Source organism: Etheostoma spectabile, unplaced genomic scaffold, assembly GCF_008692095.1.
Source record: "Etheostoma spectabile isolate EspeVRDwgs_2016 unplaced genomic scaffold, UIUC_Espe_1.0 scaffold00008725, whole genome shotgun sequence".
Taxonomy (NCBI): Eukaryota; Metazoa; Chordata; class Actinopteri; order Perciformes; family Percidae; genus Etheostoma; species Etheostoma spectabile.
Window position 1 is genome coordinate 1 of NW_022603623.1, and position 21,333 is coordinate 21,333.

A 21,333-nucleotide genomic window follows, 5' to 3' on the forward strand; every position below is an offset into this window, starting at 1 on the left:
AGAAACACCTTAACATCCTGTCCTTGATATCTGCACCTGGGGACAGAAAGACCTTTAAAAACACACCTTAAGAAAACCTTAACATCCTGTCCATTGATCTGCACCTGGGGACAGAAAGACCTTTAAAAAACACCTTAAGAAACACCTTAACATCCTGTCTGATTATATCTGCACCTTGGGACAGAAAGACCTTTAAAAAACACCTTAAGAAACACCTTAACATCCTGTCCCTTTATATCTGCACCTGGGGAGAGAAAGACCTTTAAAAAACACCTAAGAAACACCTTAACATCCTGTCCCTTTATATCTGCACCTGGGGGAGGAAAGACCTTTAGGAAACACCTTAAGAAAACCCTAACATCCTGTCCATTGATATCTGCACCCTGGGGACAGAAAGACCTTTAAAAACACCTTAAGAAACACCTTAACTCTGTCCATTGATATCTGCACCTGGGGACAGAAAGACCTTTAAAAAACACCTTAGAAAACACCTAACATCCTGTCCATTGATATCTGCACCTGGGGACAGAAAGACCTTTAAAAAACACCTTAAGAAAACACCTTAACATCCTGTCCATTGATATCTGCACCTGGGGACAGAAAGACCTTTAAAAACACCTTAAGAAACACCTTAACATCCTGTCTGATTATATCTGCACCTGGGGACAGAAAGACCTTTAAAAAACACCTTTAGAAACACCTAAGAAACACCTTAACATCCTGTCCCTTATATCTGCACCTGGGGAGAGAAAGACCTTTAGAAACACCTTAAGAAACACCTTAACATCTGTCCATTGATATCTGCACCGGGGACAGAAAGACCTTAAAAAACACCTTAAGAAACACCTTAACATCCTGTCCATTGATATCTGCACCTGGGACAGAAAACCTTAGAAACACCTTAACATCCTGTCTGATATATCTGCACCTGGGGAGAGAAAGACCTTTAGAAACACCCTTAAGAAACACCTTAAGAAACACCTTAACATCCTGTCCCTTTATATCTGCACCTGGGGACAGAAAACCCTTAAGAAACACCTAACATTCTGTCCATTTATATCTACACCTGGGGACAGAAAGACTTTAGAAACACCTTAAGAAACATCTTACATCCTGTCCATTTATATCTGCACCTGGGGAGAGAAAGACCTTTAGAAACACCTTAGAAACACCTTAACATCCTGTCTAATTATATCTGCACCTGGGGACAGAAAACACCTTTAGAAACACCTTAAGAACCACTTAACATCCTGTCCATTTATATCTAACCTGGGGACAGAAGACCTTTAGAAACACCTTAAGAAACACCTTAAATCCTGTCCATTATATAGCACCTGGGGCCGAAAGACTTTAGAAACACCTTAACATCCTGTCCCTTTATATCTGCACGGGGGACAGAAACCTTAATAATAATAATAATAAATTGAATTGTGTATAGCGCTTTTCCCGAGCTCAAAGTCGCTTAACAGGGTAGAGACAGTGTTGTTTAAAAAAAAAAAAAAAAAAAAAAAAACTAAGGATAGGCAGAACCGAAAAGATGGGTCTTCAGACAGGACTGAAAAATGGTGAGGGACTCAGAGATGCGGATCTCATGGGGGAGGGAGTTCCACAGCCTTGGAGCTGCCCTGGAAAAGGCTCGGTCCCAAAACTGCGGAGCTTTGACTTGGGGACATAGAGGAGACCGGCTGAGGTGGATCTGAGGGCCCGTGAAGGTTGGTAGGGGGAGAGCAGGACAGTGAGGTATGAGGGGCAAGGTGGTGGTGGATGCTTTGTAGGTGAGGACCAGGATCTTGTATGTGATCCGGTGAGAGATGGGAAGCCAGTGAAGCTGTTTTAGGACCGGAGTGATGTGTTGCCAGGATGTGGAGCGGGTGATGAGACGTGCAGCTGAGTTCTGAACCAGTTGGAGCCTTTTGATGGAGGTTGAGCTGATGCCGAGGAGTAGTGAGTTGTCATAGTCGAGTCGTGAGGAGATGAAGGCATGAATAAGTCTTTCGGCAGCAGGGAGTGAGTGAGGGTCTGATTTAGCAATATTTCGAAGGTGAAAGAAGGAGGTTTTGATGACTTGACGGATGTGAGGCTCAAGGGAGAGGGTTGAATCAAAAATCACACCAAGGTTGCGGGCCTGGGGAGAGGGGGAGACAATGGTGCCGTCAATGATGAGAGTGGGGTTGTTGGCTTTGCAGAGAGTGGATTTGGAGCCGATGAGGAGGAATTCTGTTATTGCTGTTTAGTTTGAGAAAGTTTGGTGGCATCCAGGTTTTGATTGCTGACAGACAAGAGTTGATGTGGGAGAGGGGGGGATTGTGGGGGGAGGTGGTGCTGAGGTAGATCTGGGTGTCATCGGCATAACAGTGGAAGTTTAGGTTGAAATGGCGGAGTATCTGACCAAGGGGGAGGAGGTAGATGATGAAAAGAAGGGGGCCGGTACGGAGCCTTGGGGAACCTTGGGTGACTGAGGCAGTAGCAGAGATGTGGTTATGAAGGAGATGAAATGAGATCTGTCAGAAAGGTAGGAACGGAGCCAGGTGAGTGCAGTACCTTCGATACCAAGGTCTTTGAGTCTGGTGAGCAGAATGTTATGGCTCACAGTATCAAAGGCTGCACTCAGGTCAAGAAGAATAAGATGTTGAGGGAACCGGTGTCAGCAGAAGTGAGTAGGTCGTTGAAGACTTTGACCAGAGCAGTTTCTGTGCTGTGGAGGGGGCGAAAACAGATTGGAAGGGTTCAAATTGGTTATTGGCAAGGAGATGAGTTTGTAATTGTGAGGCAACTATACGTTCGAGGGTTTTAGACAGAAAGGGGAGGTTGGATATAGGGCAGTAGTTATTAGGGAAGAGGGATCCAGACCAGGTTTTTTAAGAACCGGGTGACAGCAGCTGTTTTGAAAGCAGAGGGGACAGTTCCAAGGGAGAGAGAGGAGTTGAAGAGGTTAGTGAGGTAGGGGAAAGGACGGGGAGGCATGACTTCAAGGGAGAGGAGTAGGTAGGAGTCCAGTGAGCAGGTAGTGGGTTTGGAAGAGCTAATGAGTTTAGAGATATCGGGGGTGGTGACCAGTTCAAACTGGGAGAGGAGGAGTGTGGAGGAGGGGAAGGGAGGTCAGTCCGGATAGGGAGAAGAGGGTCCGTGGTAGGCGCTGGAGTAGATACTGGGGGGTCAGATGCAGGGGATAGAGACTGATAATGGTGTTGATTTTTCTGCAAAAAAGTGAAGGAATGAGTTGCAGAGATCAGGAGAGCAGTAGGGTGGGTGTTGGTCCGAGGCTTGATGAGGTTATTCATTGTGGAGAAGAGGGTTCTAGAGTTATGACAAGGGTTTGAGAAGATGGAGGAGAGGTAGGCAGATTTGGCAGAAATGAGAGCCTCTTTGTAGGCAATGAGGTGGAGTTTATAGGCTTCATGGTGAATTGTTAGAGATGATTTTTTGTCAGGCGTTCGAGTTGGCGGCCAGTTTGTTTCATTTTCCGAAGTGCAGGTGTGTACCAGGGTGACGAGGTGTTAAAGGTGACGATTTTTGTTTTGAGGGGGCCAGAGAGTTAAGGGAGGAAGACAAGACGGAGTGGAGGTGGTTTGTGAGATCATCAGGTGAGGTGAGGGATGAGTCCAGGTGGAGAGTGGAGGAGAGCAGGTCAGAGAGATGGAGGGGATCAATGGATTTTAGATTGCGGAAGGTGATTGCTCGAAAGATGCGTGGGCGTGCGGTTGGGGAGGGAATGATGAACCGTATCAGTTTGTGATCAGAGAGGGGAAAAAGGCATGGATGGAGGTCCAGCACAGGTGTTTGATGGAGCAGACCAGGTCGAGGATGTGACCTTTGTCATGGGTGGGGAATGTGACATGTTGGATGAGAGTGAAGTTGTCCAGTAAAGTGGTGAATTCTGATGACAGCTTGCAGGTGGGGAGTCGATATGGATGTTGAAGTCACCGAGTAGCAGCAGACGTGAGGAGAGAGATGAGGCTAGCGTTAGAAGTTCTGCAAAGTCTGAGAGGAAGGAAGGGTTTGGTTTAGGTGGCCGGTAGATGAGGAGAACTGTCATGGAGGAAAGAGCTTTGAAGGCGAGATATTCAAATGAAGACACAGAGGGAAGGGTGAGTTCAGTGATCCGGAAGTTCTGACTGTAAATGACGGCAAGGCCGCCACCACGGCGGGAGGGGCGGGGTTTGCAAATGTAACTGTATCCAGTGGGGATGCTTGGTTGAGGAAGAACAAGTCGTTGGGTTGTTGCCAGTTTCGGTGAGCAGAAGAAAGTCCAGCGAGTTGTCGAGGATTAGTTCATGGAGGACTGGGGCTTTATTGTTGATTGATCGGGTGTTGAGGAGGGCAAAGTTGGCATGATAAGAGGGTGGTGAGATGAGAGCAGGCTGGAAAGATCTGAGGTTGTCCCAGTTAACAGTGCGTGTGGGGGGGTAATGCAGTTGAGGAAAGATAGCGAGGGAATTTGTAGATGATTGGAGAACAGGTATAGGTGAAGTGTGAATACCGGTGAAGTCCAGTCCGGGTTTTTTGTGCAGCCTGTCGGTGCGCTCAGCTGTATGTGATGCAGTCAGGAAAGCGTTCCGATGACGTGGAATAAGTGCGACAGAGCGTGCCGGGGACCAGATGGATGGAATGGATTGTCCGTGGTGAAGATAGACAAACTTGCGGCGACAGCTTCTGTGGATGTAACGGGGTCGTCGAAGAAGTCCGAGCTGTTTGATGACTGGGATGCAGGATGGAATGGAGAAGTTGATTAATTCAGCCAGTTGCAGAGTTGAGTATTTGAACATGATGCCGAGCAGAGGGACTGAGAGCTGCGTGGCAGCAGTTAGCAGTGGACGAGGGACACACAGATGGATGACTGATGTAAATGCCAAGGTAATGCCACCTTAAGAAACACCTTAAGAAACATCTTAACATCCTGTCCATTTATATCTGCACCTGGGGAGAGAAAGACCTTTAGAAACACCTTTAGAAACACCTTAACATCCTGTCCCTTTATATCTGCACGTGGGGACAGAAACACCTTTAGAAACACCTTAAGAAACACCTTAACATCCTGTCTGATTATATTGTGTCTGCACCTGATCAGAGACTTCATTGTGGGTGTTGGGGGACATAACACCTTTAGAAACCCCTGATCAGAGACTTGATTGCGGGTGTTGGGGGACAGAACACCTTTAGAAACCCCTGATCAGAGACTTGATTGCAGGTGTTGGGGGACAGAGACTTGATTGCAGGTGTTGGGGGACAGAACACCTTTAGAAACCCCTGATCAGAGACTTGATTGCAGGTGTTGGGGGACAGAGACTTGATTGCAGGTGTTGGGGGACAGAACACCTTTAGAAACCCTGATCAGAGACTTGATTGCAGGTGTTGGGGGACAGAGACTTGATTGCAGGTGTTGGGGGACAGAACACCTTTAGAAACCCCTGATCAGAGACTTGATTGCAGGTGTTGGGGGACAGAGACTTGATTGCAGGTGTTGGGGGACAGAACACCTTTAGAAACCCCTGATCAGAGACTTGATTGCAGGTGTTGGGGGACAGACCTTTGCTAGCGAGCAGGCGGATGATGTCGGCGTGTCCGTGCTGCGCGGCGGTGAAGATCGGCTGGATGCCGTAGATGTTCTTGCGGTTCAGATCAGCTCCGGCCTCCAGCAGCTTCCTGCAGAGCTCCAGTTGTCCATGTCTGCAGGCGACGTGGAGACACGTCTCTCCCTGGACGGTGCAGCGGTTCACCTGGGCGCCGAACTGCAACAGCAGATCCACCACGGCTTCGTTGGGCTGCTCACACGCTGGAAACAACAACAACAACCATCAAGACGTCCTCTACACAGTCAGATTCCTTCTTTTTCACGCTTGGACAGCTCAGACACGAAAGGGAAGAAGGGTCGGACTCAAACCCTCAACCTTCTGCATCGGTGTGTCGGTACTCTACCAGCTGAGCTCACCAGCCACAATGCTCACTTTTTATTGGCTAAAATCAACTGTCACAGCCTCTGATTGGTTGTTACATACTTGCGATGGTGTCCAGAGGAAGACTCAGCTTTACATCTGCACTTTGAATGCAGATGACACCCAGAGCATGCTAACAGCATGCTAACAGCATGCTAACAGTAGGCTAAAAGTATGTTAACAGTATGCTAAAAGTATGTTAACAGTATGCTAAAGGTATGCTAAAAGTATGTTAACAGCATGCTAACAGTATACTAACAGCATGCTAACAGTATACTAACAGCATGCTAACAGTAGGCTAAAAGTATGTTAACAGCATGCTAACAGTATACTAACAGCATGCTAACAGTAGGCTAAAAGTATGTTAACAGCATGCTAACAGTATGCTAACCGCATGCTAACAGTATGCTAACAGCATGCTAACAGTATACTAACAGCATGCTAACAGTATACTAACAGCATGCTAACAGTAGGCTAAAAGTATGTTAACAGCATGCTAACAGTATACTAACAGCATGCTAACAGTATACTAACAGCATGCTAACAGTATACTAACAGCATGCTAACAGTAGGCTAAAAGTATGTTAACAGCATGCTAACAGTATACTAACAGCATGCTAACAGTATACTAACAGCATGCTAACAGTATACTAACAGCATGCTAACAGTAGGCTAAAAGTATGTTAACAGCATGCTAACAGTAGGGGTGGGGGAAAAAATTGATACAGCATATTATATATATATTATAATTTCAGTGGCAATACTGTATCGATACACAGGCTCCAAGTATCTGTCTGTTATTTTAGATTATCTATATTTTTTATATTTATATATTATATATATATTTTATATATATATATATATATATGTTGTCAGTTTGTCCCATTTTGCAGAAGCCCCAGCTAACAGTACCTGCTGTATTGTGAGTGTAGCGTTAGCTTTGTGTTGCTGCTAACACCCGTCTCAGAGCACCTTAGGGTGCTGTGGCTGCAGCATATTATACATATATATATATTATTATATGTTGTTATATATTTATATATATACAGTATATATTATTATGCATATTAATATATTTTTCTATTCATGAGAGCATTCACCTGTGAGCAGCGGCGTCTCCCGGTCCCTGTCGGCGATGTTCGGGTCGGCGCCGTGTTTCAGCAGGAAGTCGACACAGGAAACGTTTCCCCGCCCCGCAGCCAGCAGCAGAGCCGTCTGATTGGTCAGACTCCACGAGTTCACCAAGTTGGGGTGGGCTGGGGACAAACAGGGTCAAAGGTCAGACTCCACGGGTTCACCAAGTCTGAGGACCGACAGGGTCAAAGGTCAGACTCCACGGGTTCACCAAGTCTGAGGACAGACAGGGTCAAAGGTCAGACTCCACGGGTTCACCAAGTCTAAGGACAGACAGGGTCAAAGGTCAGACTCCACGGGTTCACCAAGTCTGAGGACCGACAGGGTCAAAGGTCAGACTCCACGGGTTCACCAAGTCTGAGGACAGACAGGGTCAAAGGTCAGACTCCACAGGTTCACCAAGTCTGAGGACAGACAGGGTCAAAGGTCAGACTCCACGGGTTCACCAAGTCTGAGGACCGACAGGGTCAAAGGTCAGACTCCACGGGTTCACCAAGTCTGAGGACAGACAGGGTCAAAGGTCAGACTCCACGGGTTCACCGAGTCTAAGGACAGACAGGGTCAAAGGTCAGACTCCACGGGTTCACCAAGTCTGAGGACCGACAGGGTCAAAGGTCAGACTCCACGGGTTCACCAAGTCTGAGGACAGACAGGGTCAAAGGTCAGACGAGTTCACCGAGTCTGGGGACAGACAGGGTCAAAGGTTCTTATTGGCTGTAAAGCCGTTGGATGGTGATGTCATCACCACAGGTTCTTATTGGCTGTAAAGCCGTTGGATGGTGATGTCATCACCACAGGTTCTTATTGGCTGTAAAGCCGTTGGATGGTGATGTCATCACCACAGGTTCTTATTGGCTGTAAAGCCGTTGGATGGTGATGTCATCACCCCAGGTTCTTATTGGCTGTAAAGCCGTTGGATGGTGATGTCATCACCACAGGTTCTTATTGGCTGTAAAGCCGTTGGATGGTGATGTCATCACCACAGGTTCTTATTGGCTGTAAACACACTTTCACCAGATTGATTTTCAGGAGGTTTTACAGACTCCAGGTCATTGGACGGACACGTGGACGGAGACTTAGCTACAGAAAACCGACCTGTGATATGGATTAATATTAAGTATTAAATATTAATAACCCACCTTTGATGAGGATGGCGAGGCAGTGCAGCTGTCCGTAATAAGCAGCTTCATGCAGAGCGATCCAGCCTTCGTCATTGGGCTCCGGAGACTGCTGCACCCCCGACTCACCAAGTCCACCAGAGCAGCAACATCCCCCTCCATAATGACGTCTGTACAGGACTAAGCTCCCTGAGGCATAATCACACAGAATATTAATATTAGTATATAATACATACACAACATCTCCCTCCATAATGACCGCCTGCACAGGACTCAGCTCCGTTAAACACAAAAACACAATTATTATCATCTGTACAGTCTATAAGCATCCAGAATATTATCATCTAAACAAACTACAATTTAAAGGCTCAAAAACTGACCAAAAAATTGAAAAAGTGACAAATTACATAAAAATGTGACAAAAAAATTGAATAAAATTGATGAAAATTTGGAGAAAACTGTAGAAAAAGAACAACAAAATGTTGAAATTTCAACCCAGAGAAACCCAGCTGCAGGTCGAGAGGACGCCAAGTCGAGACCTCTAAAGACCTTCAAAGGTTCATGCTGAGCCCGATGTGAGTCCAGGATCCTCTGACAAAAGAACAGGGAAAAATCAACAAAAACACAGAAATAAATCACCCCAAAACCTTCTTCTTCTGAAAGAGTCACAAAAGACTTCAGAAAGTAGCAAAACATCATCAAAAACATTGGAAAAAGCGACAAAAACATTGTTAGAAAATTGACTGAAACATGATTAAAAAATTGGCAAATGTTGAAAAAAAACTACAAAAACGCAGAAAAAAATCAACAAAAACATTATTTTTTTAAATGCTGAAATCAAAAAAAAGAATTGACCAAAAATATTTTAAAAACGTCAAAAAAGTGACTAAATAATTGTTAAGAATTGACAAAAATGTGGAGAAAAGTGTAGAAAAAGAACAACAAAACGTTGAAATCTCAACCCAGCTGCAGGGTTAAATCACTTCAGATCACATTAGAAATCAGCAACCCCCTCACCTGCGGAGACCTTTGTAGAGGGCGTTGAATGGGTCACATTTTGGGATGTCTGGGGGTGTGGGGGGGTCGGGGCTGGGGGGGGGGTCTGACAGGCTTCGCTCCACAGCGAGTTGCATCAGCTCGTCGTCTGTCAGCTGGCTGTAGACGCTGTAGTCGCTCAGGTCCTCCATGTCCGTCTGGAACACATTCACAGCAACTTACTGTAACAGTTACTGCAAGTTACTGTGATTCTTTACAGTAACTTACTGTAACAGTTACTGCAAGTTACTGTGATTCTTTACAGTAACTTACTGTAACAGTTACTGCAAGTTACTGTGATTCTTTACAGTAACTTACTGTAACAGTTACTGCAAGTTACTGTGATTCTTTACAATAACTTACTGTAACAGTTACTGCAAGTTACTGTGATTCTTTACAGTAACTTACTGTAACAGTTACTGCAAGTTACAGTGATTCTTTACAATAACTTACTGTAACAGTTACTGCAAGTTACTTTACTTTCATTAATTTTGGGGCGTCTTTTTCAATTTTATAGCATTGTAAAACATGTTGAAGTGGTTTTGAAATAGTAGTAGTATTACATGTGTGCATATATAAAGTAGTATTGGCATTAAATATAAAAAGTATTGAGTAAAAGTTGACATATTCCAGTCTGTGATTATCATCAACATCCATTCCTTTAATTTTAGTCTCAATAATTCCTATTTTCTGCTTTTGTAACTCAAACATTAGGTATAAATAAACAAAGATATATAATAATGTTATATAAATTCCAAAAATAACTAAAACTAAAGTTAATAACTTAGTGTTACTTAGTGTTGAATATTGTATTTTTATTATATTATTATTATTTTTTTTATATGATCTCCAATTAGTCTCTGATATAATAATATCTCAGGGTGAATCCTTTCCGATTTAATCAACTGTCTTCCTAGATGGAATCAGCTGTTCTTATTGGTTAAGACCTCCCTGCTAAACCAATCAGAATCATACATGAATTCCAACGGCCAATCACAGAGTCGCAACCCTGCTTTAAATAATGTTTTTTCCCTTTGCTATCGGTAAAAAAAAATTTAAATGTTGAAAAACTGACCAAAACATCCCAATAAGTGACACATTTCTTTTACAAAATTGACTAAAACACAATTAAAAAAATGTCAAAACGTGACAAAAAAATAATAATAAAATTGACAAAAATGTTGAGAAAAGTGTAGAGAAAGAACAAAATGCTGAAATCTCAACCCAGAAAAGCCCAGTTTCAGGTTGACGGGACGTCCACTCGAGACTTCTAAAGACCTTCAAAGGTAATGTTGAGTCCAATGTGAGTCCAAGATCCTTGACCTAGTTTCCAGCCCCTCAACACGTGTCTGCAGGTTGTTTGGGGGACTAAGTCCCACATTAAAGGCCAGTATCCGGTCTCTGGGGTCTCTGGGGTCTCAGCCCATCAACACGTGTCTGCAGGCTGTTTGGGGGACTCCGTCCCATAATAAAGCCCAGTATCCGGTCTCTGGGGTCTCAGGGGTCTCAGCCCCTCAACATGTGTCTGCAGGCTGTTTGGGGGACTCCGTCCCACATTAAAGCCCAGCATCCGGTCTCTGGGGTCTCTGCCCCTCAACATGTGTCTGCAGGCTTTTTGGGGGACTACGTCCCACATTAAAGCCCAGTATCCGGTCTCTGGGGTCTCTGGGGTCTCTGAGGACTCAGGCCAGCAGCTGTTGAACATGAGACCGGGAGTAATCCAGGTCAGACCTGGTTCTGGTCTCCGTCCTGCAGCCAAGCGCTGACCGAGTGTCTGAATATATCCCAAACACTTTATTACACACCTCATGTGTCTCAAAGGTCGATGAACTCTATTTAAAAGAGCTTTGTATAAATAGACTCTGCTGGCTGAGGCCCTTTCTTCCTTTCATTCCTTCTTCCTTTCATTGCTTTCATTCCTTTCATTCATTGATTCTTCCGATTTTCCGATACATCCGTTACATTCATTGATTCTTTACATCATGTTACATCCCGCTACATCCTGTTACATCCTGCTATATCCTGTTACATCCTGTTACATCCCGCTACATCTGTTACATCCTGCTATATCCTGTTACATCCTGCTACATCCTGTTACATCCCGCTATATCCTGTTACATCTTGCTACATCCTGTTACATCCCGCTATATCCTGTTACATGCTGTTACATCCCGCTACAACCTGTTACATCCTGTTACATCCTGCTATATCCTGTTACATCCTGCAACATCCTGTTACATGCCGCTACATCCTGTTACATCCTGTTACTTCCTGTTACATCCTGTTACATCCTGCTACATCCCACTACATCCTGTTACATCCCGCTATATCCTGTTACATCCTGTTACACCCTGCTATATCCTGTTACATGCTGTTACATCCCGCTACAACCTGTTACATCCTGTTACATCCTGCTATATCCTGTTACATCCTGCTACATCCTGTTACATCCCGCTATATCCTGTTACATCCTGTTACATCCTGTTACTTCCTGTTACTTCCTGTTACATCCTGTTACATCTTGCTACATCCCATACATCCTGTTACATCCTGTTACATCCTGCTCCAACCTGTTACATCCCGTTACATCCTGCTACATCCCACTACATCCTGTTACATCCCACTACATCCTGTTAGATCCCGTTACATCGTGCTACATCACGCTACATCCTGTTACATCCCACCACCTGTTACATCCAGTTACATCCTGCTACATCCTGCTACATCCTGTTACATCCTGTTACATCCTGCTACATCCAGTTACATCTTGCTATATCCCGCTACATCCTGTTACATCCCGCTACATCCTGCTACATCCCGCTACATCCTTTTACATCCCGCTACATCCTTTTACATCCCGTTACATCCTGTTATATCCTGTTACATCCCATTACATCCTGCTACATCCCGCTACATCGTTACATCCAGTTACATCCCGTTACATCCTGTTACATCCTGCTACATCCTGTTACATCCCATTACACAATGCTACATCCCGCTACATCCTTCTACATCCCACTACATCCTGTTACATCCCACAACATCCTGCTACATCCCACTACATCCTGTTACATCCCGCCACATCCTGTTACATCCCGTTACATCCTGCTACATCCCGCTACAATCCTGTTATATCCTGCTACATCCTTTTACATCCTGTTACATCCCACTACATCCAGTTACATCCCAATACATCCTACTATGTCTCACTACATCCTTTTACATCCCGCACATCCTGTTACATCCTGTTACATCCTGCTACGTCCCGCTACATCCTGTTACATCCTGCTACATCTGCTACATCCTGTTACATCCACTACATCCTGTTACATCCTGCTACATCCCGCTACATCCTATTATATCCCGCTACATCCTGTTACATCCCGTTACATCCTGCTACATCCCACTACATCCCGTTACATCCTGCTACATCCTGTTACATCCTGTTACATCCCGTCACATCCTGCTACATCCCGCTACATCCTGTTACATCCCGCTACATCCTGCTACATCCTGCTATATCCTGTTACATCCTGTTACATCCCACTACATCCTGTTACATCCTGCTACATCCTGCTACATCCCGCTACATCCTGTTACATCCAGTTACATCCCGTTACATCCTGTTACATCCTGCTACATCCTGTTACATCCCATTACACAATGCTACATCCCGCTACATCCTTCTACATCCCACTACATCCTGTTACATCCCACAACATCCTGCTACATCCCGCTACATCCTGTTATATCCCACTACATCCAGTTACATCCCATTACATCCTGTTACATCCAGTTACATCCTGCTACATCTTCTACATCCCACTACATCCTGTTACATCCCACTACATCCTGTTACATCCCACTACCCTGTTACATCCTGTTACATCTGCTACATGCTGCTACATCCTGTTACATCCTGTTACATCCTGTTACATCCTGTTACATCTCGCTAATCCTGTTACATCCTGTTACATCTCGCTACATCCTGTTACATCCCACTACATCTGCTACATCCTGTTACATCCTGCTACATCCCACTACATCCCACTACATCCTGCTACATCCTGTTACATCCTGTTACATCCCACTACATCCTGTACATCCTGCTACATCCTGTTACATCCTGCTACATACCATTACATCCCACTACATCCTGCTACATCCCGCTACATCCTGTTACATCCTGCTACATCTCGCTACATCTTGTTACGCTCTGCTCTGATAATACTAATAATACTAATATTAATAACAATAATAATCATAATATAAATAATACAAATAATATTAATCATATAAATATTAATATTACTTATAATAATAGTAACAATAATAATAATAGTCCTACCGGAGGACCCCCCTATGTCCGGGGGGGTAGTTGTGCAGCCGGAGACGGTCTGTTTGTTTGTGTTCAAAGCGTGGGTTGGTGTCCTGTCCTCACCCAGCTCCAAAACCCTGTCTGCCCCCCCCCCCCTTCAGCTCCGTCAGCCCAAAACGTGACACTGAAGCTCCAACTGTCTGCACATCAACACATCAACCCCCCCCCCTCCCCCCCACCTGGCAGAGTCCATCGCCCGTCAGCCCAAAACGTGACACTGAAGCTCCAGTTGGCTGCACATCTACACATCAACACATTGCTGGGATCCCCCCACTCCCCGCTCTAGTAGAGTCGCATCAGCTCATTCAGACCCCCCCCACACACACACACACACACACACACCACACACACACATACAAGCACTTGGGAACAACAGACACGGATTTTTATTATTATGTTATTATTATGCAAAATTTATCCGGATCTGGTCCGATCTCATCCCGGTTCAGGTGCAATCCCAGCCCGGTTCTGGTCCGATCTCAGCCCTGTTCTGCCTCCATATTTGTGATGATCCACCAGGTTTTGTAGCCTAAACATGCCAGAAGCTTCAGACCTTCTCTGATGTCTGGTTCGGTTCGGCACCCGCTCGGTACCGGTCTCTGATAGTTAGGCTCAGTACTGGCCTCTGATGGCCCGGCCCGGTACCACCCACATGGACCTCTTCTCAGTGAAGCCGATGTTTTTTACGCTTTACGCAACGCTTCCAGACGACACCGACGCACTCTAGCGCTAAAACCTCGACGCAGTCCTGCGTGACGTCCCGCCGGGCAGAACACCTGGAACCGGGTTTTCTTTGATTCCAAGTGTGTGTTGATGCGCTGGGTCAAAGCCGAAGTTAAGAAGACATCGGGTCGATTTGTTATATGTCAGATTTTTCAGGATTTCTAGATTCTTACTCTCATTGAATAGTAAAGACCTTCTTTAATGCGAGTTTTGAACGGACACTGGCCTGACGCACAGATTTCTTCTTTTATTCCTTTATCATGTGCTGCCTGCTGTACTGAACCTCCGCCGAAATGAAAACCGATGTCTTTGAGGTACGGTCGCCTTCGGCTTTCATCTTAAACACATCACTGGACTAACACGTGAGGAATCACTCCTTAAAACGATCGTTTTTTAAACGGAGTCTGGTTTACGCTGTCAGCTGGTGGTTCCTGACAGCGGCTGGCAGCGGGTCGGTTCCCTGCTTCCACAGCAGCGATCCGGGGTGTATTTCAACAGATCATCGGAGGACGAATAGAAGAATAGACCGTGTGGATTTCTCACGTAGGCTATTTCTCTCTGAATCTCTCACAGATATGCATATGCAGGTGAGCAAATATGTACAAGGGGGTTGGCGCGACGTCCATACCAGGAACAGCTGATTTTATGTAATATTTAATAATTACTGTGGTGGTTGTACGCCGAAGTAAAGAGGACATCGTGGTTGTTCGTTACATTTCTGAAATTTCAGGATTTCCCTTTGAACATCTGACAGATTTATGCAGATGAGCGAAAAACCGTAATAATCTGAAAGGAGTTTGGCGTGACGGACGGACAGAGCAGAGGTCTCCGTGGAAACGGTTAGTGACTCCCCCCCCAGGGATGGTCCGTGCTGAGGTTCTAATCGTGGGACACTTCCGGTGAACAGATGTTCTCCAGCAGCAGAATGATGTTCGGACCAATGGACGACGTGCACGAGCTCGCCTTCATCGAGAGGCCGATCCGCAGGAGCCTCAAGGTGATGATGATGATGAAGATGATGATGAGTCAGTGGGAGGAAGATTCATGAGGGAAGCAAAGGGGAGACCCGGGATCTGCGCAGCATGACGCAGTTAGAGAGAGAGAGAGAGAGAGACATAGAGAGAGACATAGAGAGAGAGAGAGAGAGAGACAGAGAGAGAGAGAGAGACATAGAGAGAGACATAGAGAGAGACAGAGAGAGAGAGAGAGACAGAGAGAGAGATAGAGAGACAGCGAGAGAGATAGAGAGAGAGATAGAGAGACAGAGAGAGAGAGAGAGAGAGAGCGAGAGACAGAGAGAGAGAAGAGAGACAGAGAGAGATAGAGACAGCGAGAGAGATAAGAGAGAGAGAGAGAACAGAGAGAGAGACAGAGAGAGAGAGAGAGAGACAGAGAGAGAGATAGAGAGAGCGAGAGATAGAGAGAGAGAAGAGAGAGAAGAGAGAGAGAGATAGAGAGAGAGAGATCGAGAGAGAGAGAGAGAGATACAGAGAGAGAGATAGAGAGACAGAGAGAGACATAGAGAGAAGAGAGAGAGACAGAGAGAGAGACAGAGAGAGAGAAGAGAGAGACATAGAGAGAAGAGAGACAGAGAGAGAGACAGAGAGAGAGAGAGAGCATAGAGAGAGACATAGATAGAGAGAGAGAGAGAGAGAGAGAGACATAGAGAGAGACATAGAGAGAGAGAGAGAGACAGAGAGAGAGAGACAGAGAGAGAGAGAGAGACATAGAGAGAGATACAGACATAGAGAGAGAGACAGACATAGAGAGGAGACAGACATAGAGAGAGAGAGACACAGAGAGAAGAAGAAAAATAACATTAACGATGATTTACATGAAGATTATAGAGTTAAATATATTAAATATATTATAAACGGATGTTTGTGTGTATATCTGCCTGTGTGTGTGTGTGTATGTGTGTGTGTATATCTGCCTGTGTGTGTGTGTGTGTATATCTGCCTGTGTGTGTGTGTGTGTGTCTATATCTGCCTGTGTGTGTGTGTGTGTGTGTATATCTGCCTGTGTGTTGTGGTGTGTGTGTATGTGTGTGTATATCTGCCTGTGTGTGTGTGTGTGTGTATATGTGCCTGTGTGTGTATGTGTGTGTGTATATCTGCTGTGTGTGTGGTGTGTGTGTATATCTGCCTGTCTGTGTGTGTGTTGTGTGTGTGTGTGTGTGTGTGTGTGTGTGTGTTGTGTGTGTGTATATGCCTGTGTGTGTGTGTGTGTGTGTATATCTCTTGTGTGTGTGTGTGTGTGTGTGTGTGTGTGTGTATATCTGCTTGTGTGTGTGTGTGTATATCTGCTTGTGTGTGTGTGTGTGTGTGTGTGTGTGATATCTGCTTGTGTGTGTGTATATCTGCTTGTGTGTGTGTGTGTGTGTGTGTATCTGCGTGTGTGTTTCAGACGGCGGAGGAGATCGATCAGCTGACTGTTGATGAAGACCTGAACGACATCGAGAGAGCCGTGTACCTGCTCAGGTAAGACCTGGTCCCTGTAACCTGGTCCCTGTGACCTGGTCCCTGTAACCTTGTCCCTGTAACCTGGTCCCTGTAACCTGGTCCCTGTGACCTTGTCCCTGTGACCTGGTCCCTGTGACCTGAAACCTGGTCCCTGTGACCTGGTCCCTGTGACCTTGTCCCTGTGACCTGGTCCCTGTAACCTGGTCCCTGTGACCTTGTCCCTGTAACCTGGTCCCTGTGACCTGAAACCTGGTCCCTAGTCCCTGGTCCCTGTGACCTGGTCCCTGTAACCTGGTCCCTGTAACATGGTCCCTGTAACCTGGTCCCTGTAACCTGGTCCCTGTAACCTAGTCCCTAGTCTTGTTGTTGATTTCCTGTTGTTGTACTTCCTGTCTCCTGGTGATCTTCCTCTTGTCTCCTGGTGATGTACTTCCTGTCTCCTGGTGATCTACTTCCTGTCCCCTGGTGATGTACTTCCTGTCTCCTGGTGATGTACTTCCTGTCTCCTGGTGATCTACTTCCTATCTCCTGGTGATGTACTTCCTGTCTCCTGGTGATCTACTTCCTATCTCCTGGTGATGTACTTCCTGTCTCCTGGTGATCTACTTCCTGTCTCCTGGTAATCTACTTCCTGTCTCCTGGTGATGTACTTCCTGTCTCCTGGTGATGTACTTCCTGTCTCCTGGTGATGTACTTCCTGTCTCCTGGTGATCTACTTCCTGTCTCCTGGTGATCTACTTCCTGTCTCCTCCTGTCTCCTGGTGATCTACTTCCTGTCTCCTGGTGATGTACTTCCTGTCTCCTGGTGATCTACTTCCTGTCTCCTGGTGATGTACTTCCTGTCTCCTGGTGATGTACTTCCTGTCTCCTGGTGATGTACTTCCTGTCTCCTGGTGATCTACTTCCTGTCTCTTGGTGATGTACTTCCTGTCTCCTGGTGATGTACTTCCTGTCTCCTGGTGATCTACTTCCTGTCTCCTGGTGATGTACTTCCTGTCTCCTGGTGATCTACTTCCTGTCTCCTGGTGATGTACTTCCTGTCTCCTGGTGATCTACTTCTTGTCTCCTGGTGATCTACTTCCTGTCTCCTGGTGATGTACTTCCTGTCTCCTGGTGATGTACTTCCTGTCTCCTGGTGATCTACTTCCTGTCTCCTGGTGATCTACTTCCTGTCTCCTGGTGATCTACTTCCTGTAGCGTGGGTCAGGAGGTGCAGAGAGCCAGCGTCATCAGTAACCTGCCGATCCTCGTCCGGCAGAATCCGGCTGAGACGTTTCGCCGAGTCGTCCCAAAGGTCCGGGTATGTACCCCTGCCGTCAGCCGTCACAATGGCAACCACAGGTGTGTTACCCAGGTAAACTCAGACCACAGGTGAGTCCTCCAGGTAACCTTGACCACAAGTGTGTTACCCAGGTAACCTGTGACATAGGTGTGTCCTTCAGGACAACAGGTGAGTCCTCCAGGTAAACTCAGACCACAGGTGAGTCCTCCAGGTAAACTCAGACCACAGGTGAGTTCTCCAGGTAACCTGTGACCACAGGTGTGTCCTCCAGGTAACCTGTGACCACAGGTGTGTTACCCAGGTAACCTGTGAACATAGGTGTGTCCTTCAGGACAACAGGGGAGTCCTCCAGGTAAACTCAGACCACAGGTGAGTCCTCCAGGTAACCTGTGACCACAAGTGTGTTACCCAGGTAACCTGTGAACATAGGTGTGTCCTTCAGGACAACAGGTGAGTCCTCCAGGTAAACTCAGACCACAGGTGAGTCCTCCAGGTAAACTCAGACCACAGGTGAGTTCTCCAGGTAACCTGTGACCACAGGTGTGTCCTCCAGGTAACCTGTGACCACAGGTGTGTTACCCAGGTAACCTGTGAACATAGGTGTGTCCTTCAGGACAACAGGGGAGTCCTCCAGGTAAACTCAGACCACAGGTGAGTCCTCCAGGTAACCTCAGACCACAGGTGAGTCCTCCAGGTAACCTGTGACCACAGGTGTATCCTCCAGGATCACAGGTGATGGCTCCAATTCAATATTCAATAATTCATAACAAGAGTTATCAAGACCCTTTACAGATAGAGTAGGTCTAGACCAGATAAAGTAGGTCTAGACCAGATAGAGCAGGTCTAGACCAGATAGAGCAGGTCTAGACCACACTCCAGAATTTACAAGGACCCAACAGTTCTAGTAGTCTCCTCCAGAGCAGCAACAGGCCACAGTGGAGAGGAAAACTTCCTTTTAGGCAGAAACCTCGGACAGACCCAGACCCAGACCCAGGCCCAGGCCCAGGCCCAGACCCAGACCCAGACCCAGACCCAGCCCAGGCCCAGGCTCTTGGTAGGCGGGGGGTGACAGGACGTAGCAGGCGTAGCAGGACGCAGCAGGACGTAGCAGGACGTAGCAGGACGTAGCAGGACGTAGCTGGACGTGGCAGGATGTGGCAGGATGTGGCAGGACGTAGCAGGACATAGCAGGACGTAGCAGGACGTAGCAGGATGTAGCTGGACGTAGCAGGACGTAGCAGACATAGCAGGACGTAGCTGGACTTAGCAGGACGTAGCTGGACGTAGCTGGAAGTGGCAGGACGCAGACGTAGCTGGACGTGGCAGGACGTAGCAGGACGCAGCAGGACGTAGCAGGACGTAGCAGGACGAGTTGGACGTGCAGGACTAGCAGGACGTAGCAGGACGTAGCAGGACGTAGCTGACGTGGCAGGACGTAGCAGGACGTAGCAGACGTAGCAGGACGTAGCAGGACGTAGCAGGACGTAGCTGGACGTGGCAGGACGTAGCAGGACGTAGCAGACGTAGCAGGACATAGCTGGGCACCGCAGAGCGTAGCAGATGAACATGGTACCGCAGGACGTGTAGCGGGACCATGGCGACAGCTGCTACCCTGATTTTGGAGCTTCTCTAATCCGAGGGAACATGCTGGGGAAAAAAGAACATAAGGACTCCCCAGAGCTAGGTTAGTAACTAGGTTAGGAACTAGGTTGGTAACTAGGTTAGGAACTAGGTTAGTAACTAGGTTAGGAACTAGGTTAGTAACTAGGTTAGGAACTAGGTTGGTAACTAGGTTAGGAACTAGGTTAGGAACTAGGTTAGTAACTGGGTTAGTAACTAGGTTAGGAACTAGGTTAGGAACTAGGTTAGTAACTAGGTTAGGAACTAGGTTGGTAACCAGGTTAGGAACTAGGTTAGGAACTAGGTTAGGAACTAGGTTAGTAACTAGGTTAGGAACTAGGTTGGTAACTAGGTTAGGAACTAGGTTAGTAACTGGGTTAGTAACTAGGTTAGGAACTAGGTTAGGAACTAGGTTAGTAACTAGGTTAGTAACTAGGTTAGGAACTAGGTTAGTAACTAGGTTAGGAACTAGGTTAGTAACAAGCATTTCTGGGACATAGATGCACATAAATGAAAAGATAGAAAGATAGAGGAGAGAGGAGCTCAGTCCCCAACTGTCTAAAACTATTAAAGCATAACCAAGAGAGACAGGGTAAAGAGAGGAGCCTGGTCGGGCTAGAACTCTCCCCAACCGGATCACATCAGGCTAGAACTCTCCCCAACCGGATCACATCAGGCTAGAACTCTCCCCAACCGGATCACATCAGGCTAGAACTCTCCCCAACTGGATCCCATCAGGCTAGAACTCTCCCCAACCGGATCACATCAGGCTAGAACTCTCCCCAACCGGATCGGGCTGTATGCCAAGTCTCCCTCTAGTTTTATTATATTCTTGATTATATGATAGATAAATCTGACAACTATGACGAGAAGCAGGTGGGCCGGGTTAGGCGGACGCTGCGACTCCTCACTCCCTAACAATATTCAATTTTATGCCATAACTATAAGCTTTATCAAAGCATAACCAAGATAACCAGGTAACCTACGACCACAGGTGTGTCCCCCAGGTAACCTTTGACTACAGGTGTGTCCTCCAGGTAACCTGTGACCACAGGTGAGTCCTCCAGGTAACCTTTGACAACAGGTAACCCGTGACTACAGGTGAGTCCTCTGGGACCACAGGTGTGTGCTCCAGGTACTTGTGACCACAGGTGAGTCCTAAAGGAACCCTTGACCACAGGTTTGTCCCCCAGGTAAAATGTGACCACAGGTGAGTCCTCCAGGTAATCTGTGACCATAGCTGTGTCCTCCAGGTAACTTCTGACCACAGGTGGGTCCTCTAGGACCACAGGTGAGTCCTCCACGTAAATTGTGAGCACAGATATGTCCTCCAGGACCACAGGTGTGTCCACCAGGTAACCTGTGACCAAAGATGAGTCCTCTAGGTAACCTGTGCTGTCTATCTGACCCAGGAGGTCCTGAGCGAGCCGGATCAGATGTCCAGCTGGCGGCGGCCGCGTCCTTCCTAACCATCCTGCAGGATGACATCATCCTGATCCACACGCACACCTTCAGCATCCTGAAGACCGTCCTGCTGCACCTGCACCACCCAGACACAGGTAACATACACATATATACATATATATACACATATATATACACCATATTATACATATATATATATATACATATATATGTGTGTATATAT

The 21,333-nt window shown here is 46.5% G+C and overlaps 2 protein-coding genes across 4 annotated transcripts; one reads left to right on the forward strand and one right to left on the reverse strand.

Moving 5' to 3' along the window:
* Positions 1-4,543: 4,543 nt before the first annotated feature.
* On the reverse strand, positions 4,544-10,925 carry LOC116678934 (ankyrin repeat and SOCS box protein 2). Its single transcript, XM_032508667.1, has 7 exons — positions 10,776-10,925; positions 9,213-9,378; positions 8,207-8,374; positions 7,034-7,189; positions 5,528-5,773; positions 4,865-4,917; positions 4,544-4,699 (listed from the first exon to the last, which is right to left on the reverse strand). Exons 1-7 carry the CDS (start codon positions 10,923-10,925, stop codon positions 4,544-4,546), a joined length of 1,095 nt encoding a protein of 364 aa, XP_032364558.1.
* A 3,389-nt stretch (positions 10,926-14,314) lies between these two features.
* LOC116678935 (serine/threonine-protein phosphatase 4 regulatory subunit 4) lies at positions 14,315-21,245 on the forward strand. Of its 3 annotated transcripts, XM_032508670.1 has the most exons (5): positions 14,318-14,908; positions 15,052-15,318; positions 16,728-16,801; positions 17,981-18,083; positions 21,098-21,245. In XM_032508670.1, exons 2-5 carry the CDS (start codon positions 15,229-15,231, stop codon positions 21,152-21,154), a joined length of 324 nt encoding a protein of 107 aa, XP_032364561.1. In that variant the 5' UTR covers positions 14,318-14,908; positions 15,052-15,228; the 3' UTR covers positions 21,155-21,245. The 3 variants fall into 3 exon arrangements, with proteins under 3 accessions (XP_032364559.1, XP_032364560.1, XP_032364561.1); XM_032508668.1 differs by lacking the exon at positions 21,098-21,245 and having other exon boundaries at positions 14,315-14,908; positions 17,981-18,202; XM_032508669.1 differs by lacking the exon at positions 21,098-21,245 and having other exon boundaries at positions 14,315-14,908; positions 15,076-15,318; positions 17,981-18,202.
* The last annotated feature ends 88 nt before the right edge of the window (positions 21,246-21,333 follow it).

Coding starts and splice junctions, on each gene's coding strand:
- LOC116678935 (XM_032508668.1), top strand. CDS start 15,229: ATGTTCTCCAGCAGCAGAATGATGTTCGGACCAATGGACGACGTGCAC. Junction 15,319..16,727: donor CGATCCGCAGGAGCCTCAAG/GTGATGATGATG, acceptor TGTGTGTTTCAG/ACGGCGGAGGAGATCGATCA. Junction 16,802..17,980: donor AGAGCCGTGTACCTGCTCAG/GTAAGACCTGGT, acceptor TACTTCCTGTAG/CGTGGGTCAGGAGGTGCAGA.
- LOC116678934 (XM_032508667.1), bottom strand. CDS start 10,925: ATGTTCAACAGCTGCTGGCCTGAGTCCTCAGAGACCCCAGAGACCCCA. Junction 7,190..8,206: donor CCTCGCCATCCTCATCAAAG/GTGGGTTATTAA, acceptor GTTTGTCCCCAG/CCCACCCCAACTTGGTGAAC. Junction 4,918..5,527: donor CCGCCTGCTCGCTAGCAAAG/GTCTGTCCCCCA, acceptor TTCTCTCCCCAG/GTGCAGATATAAATGGACAG.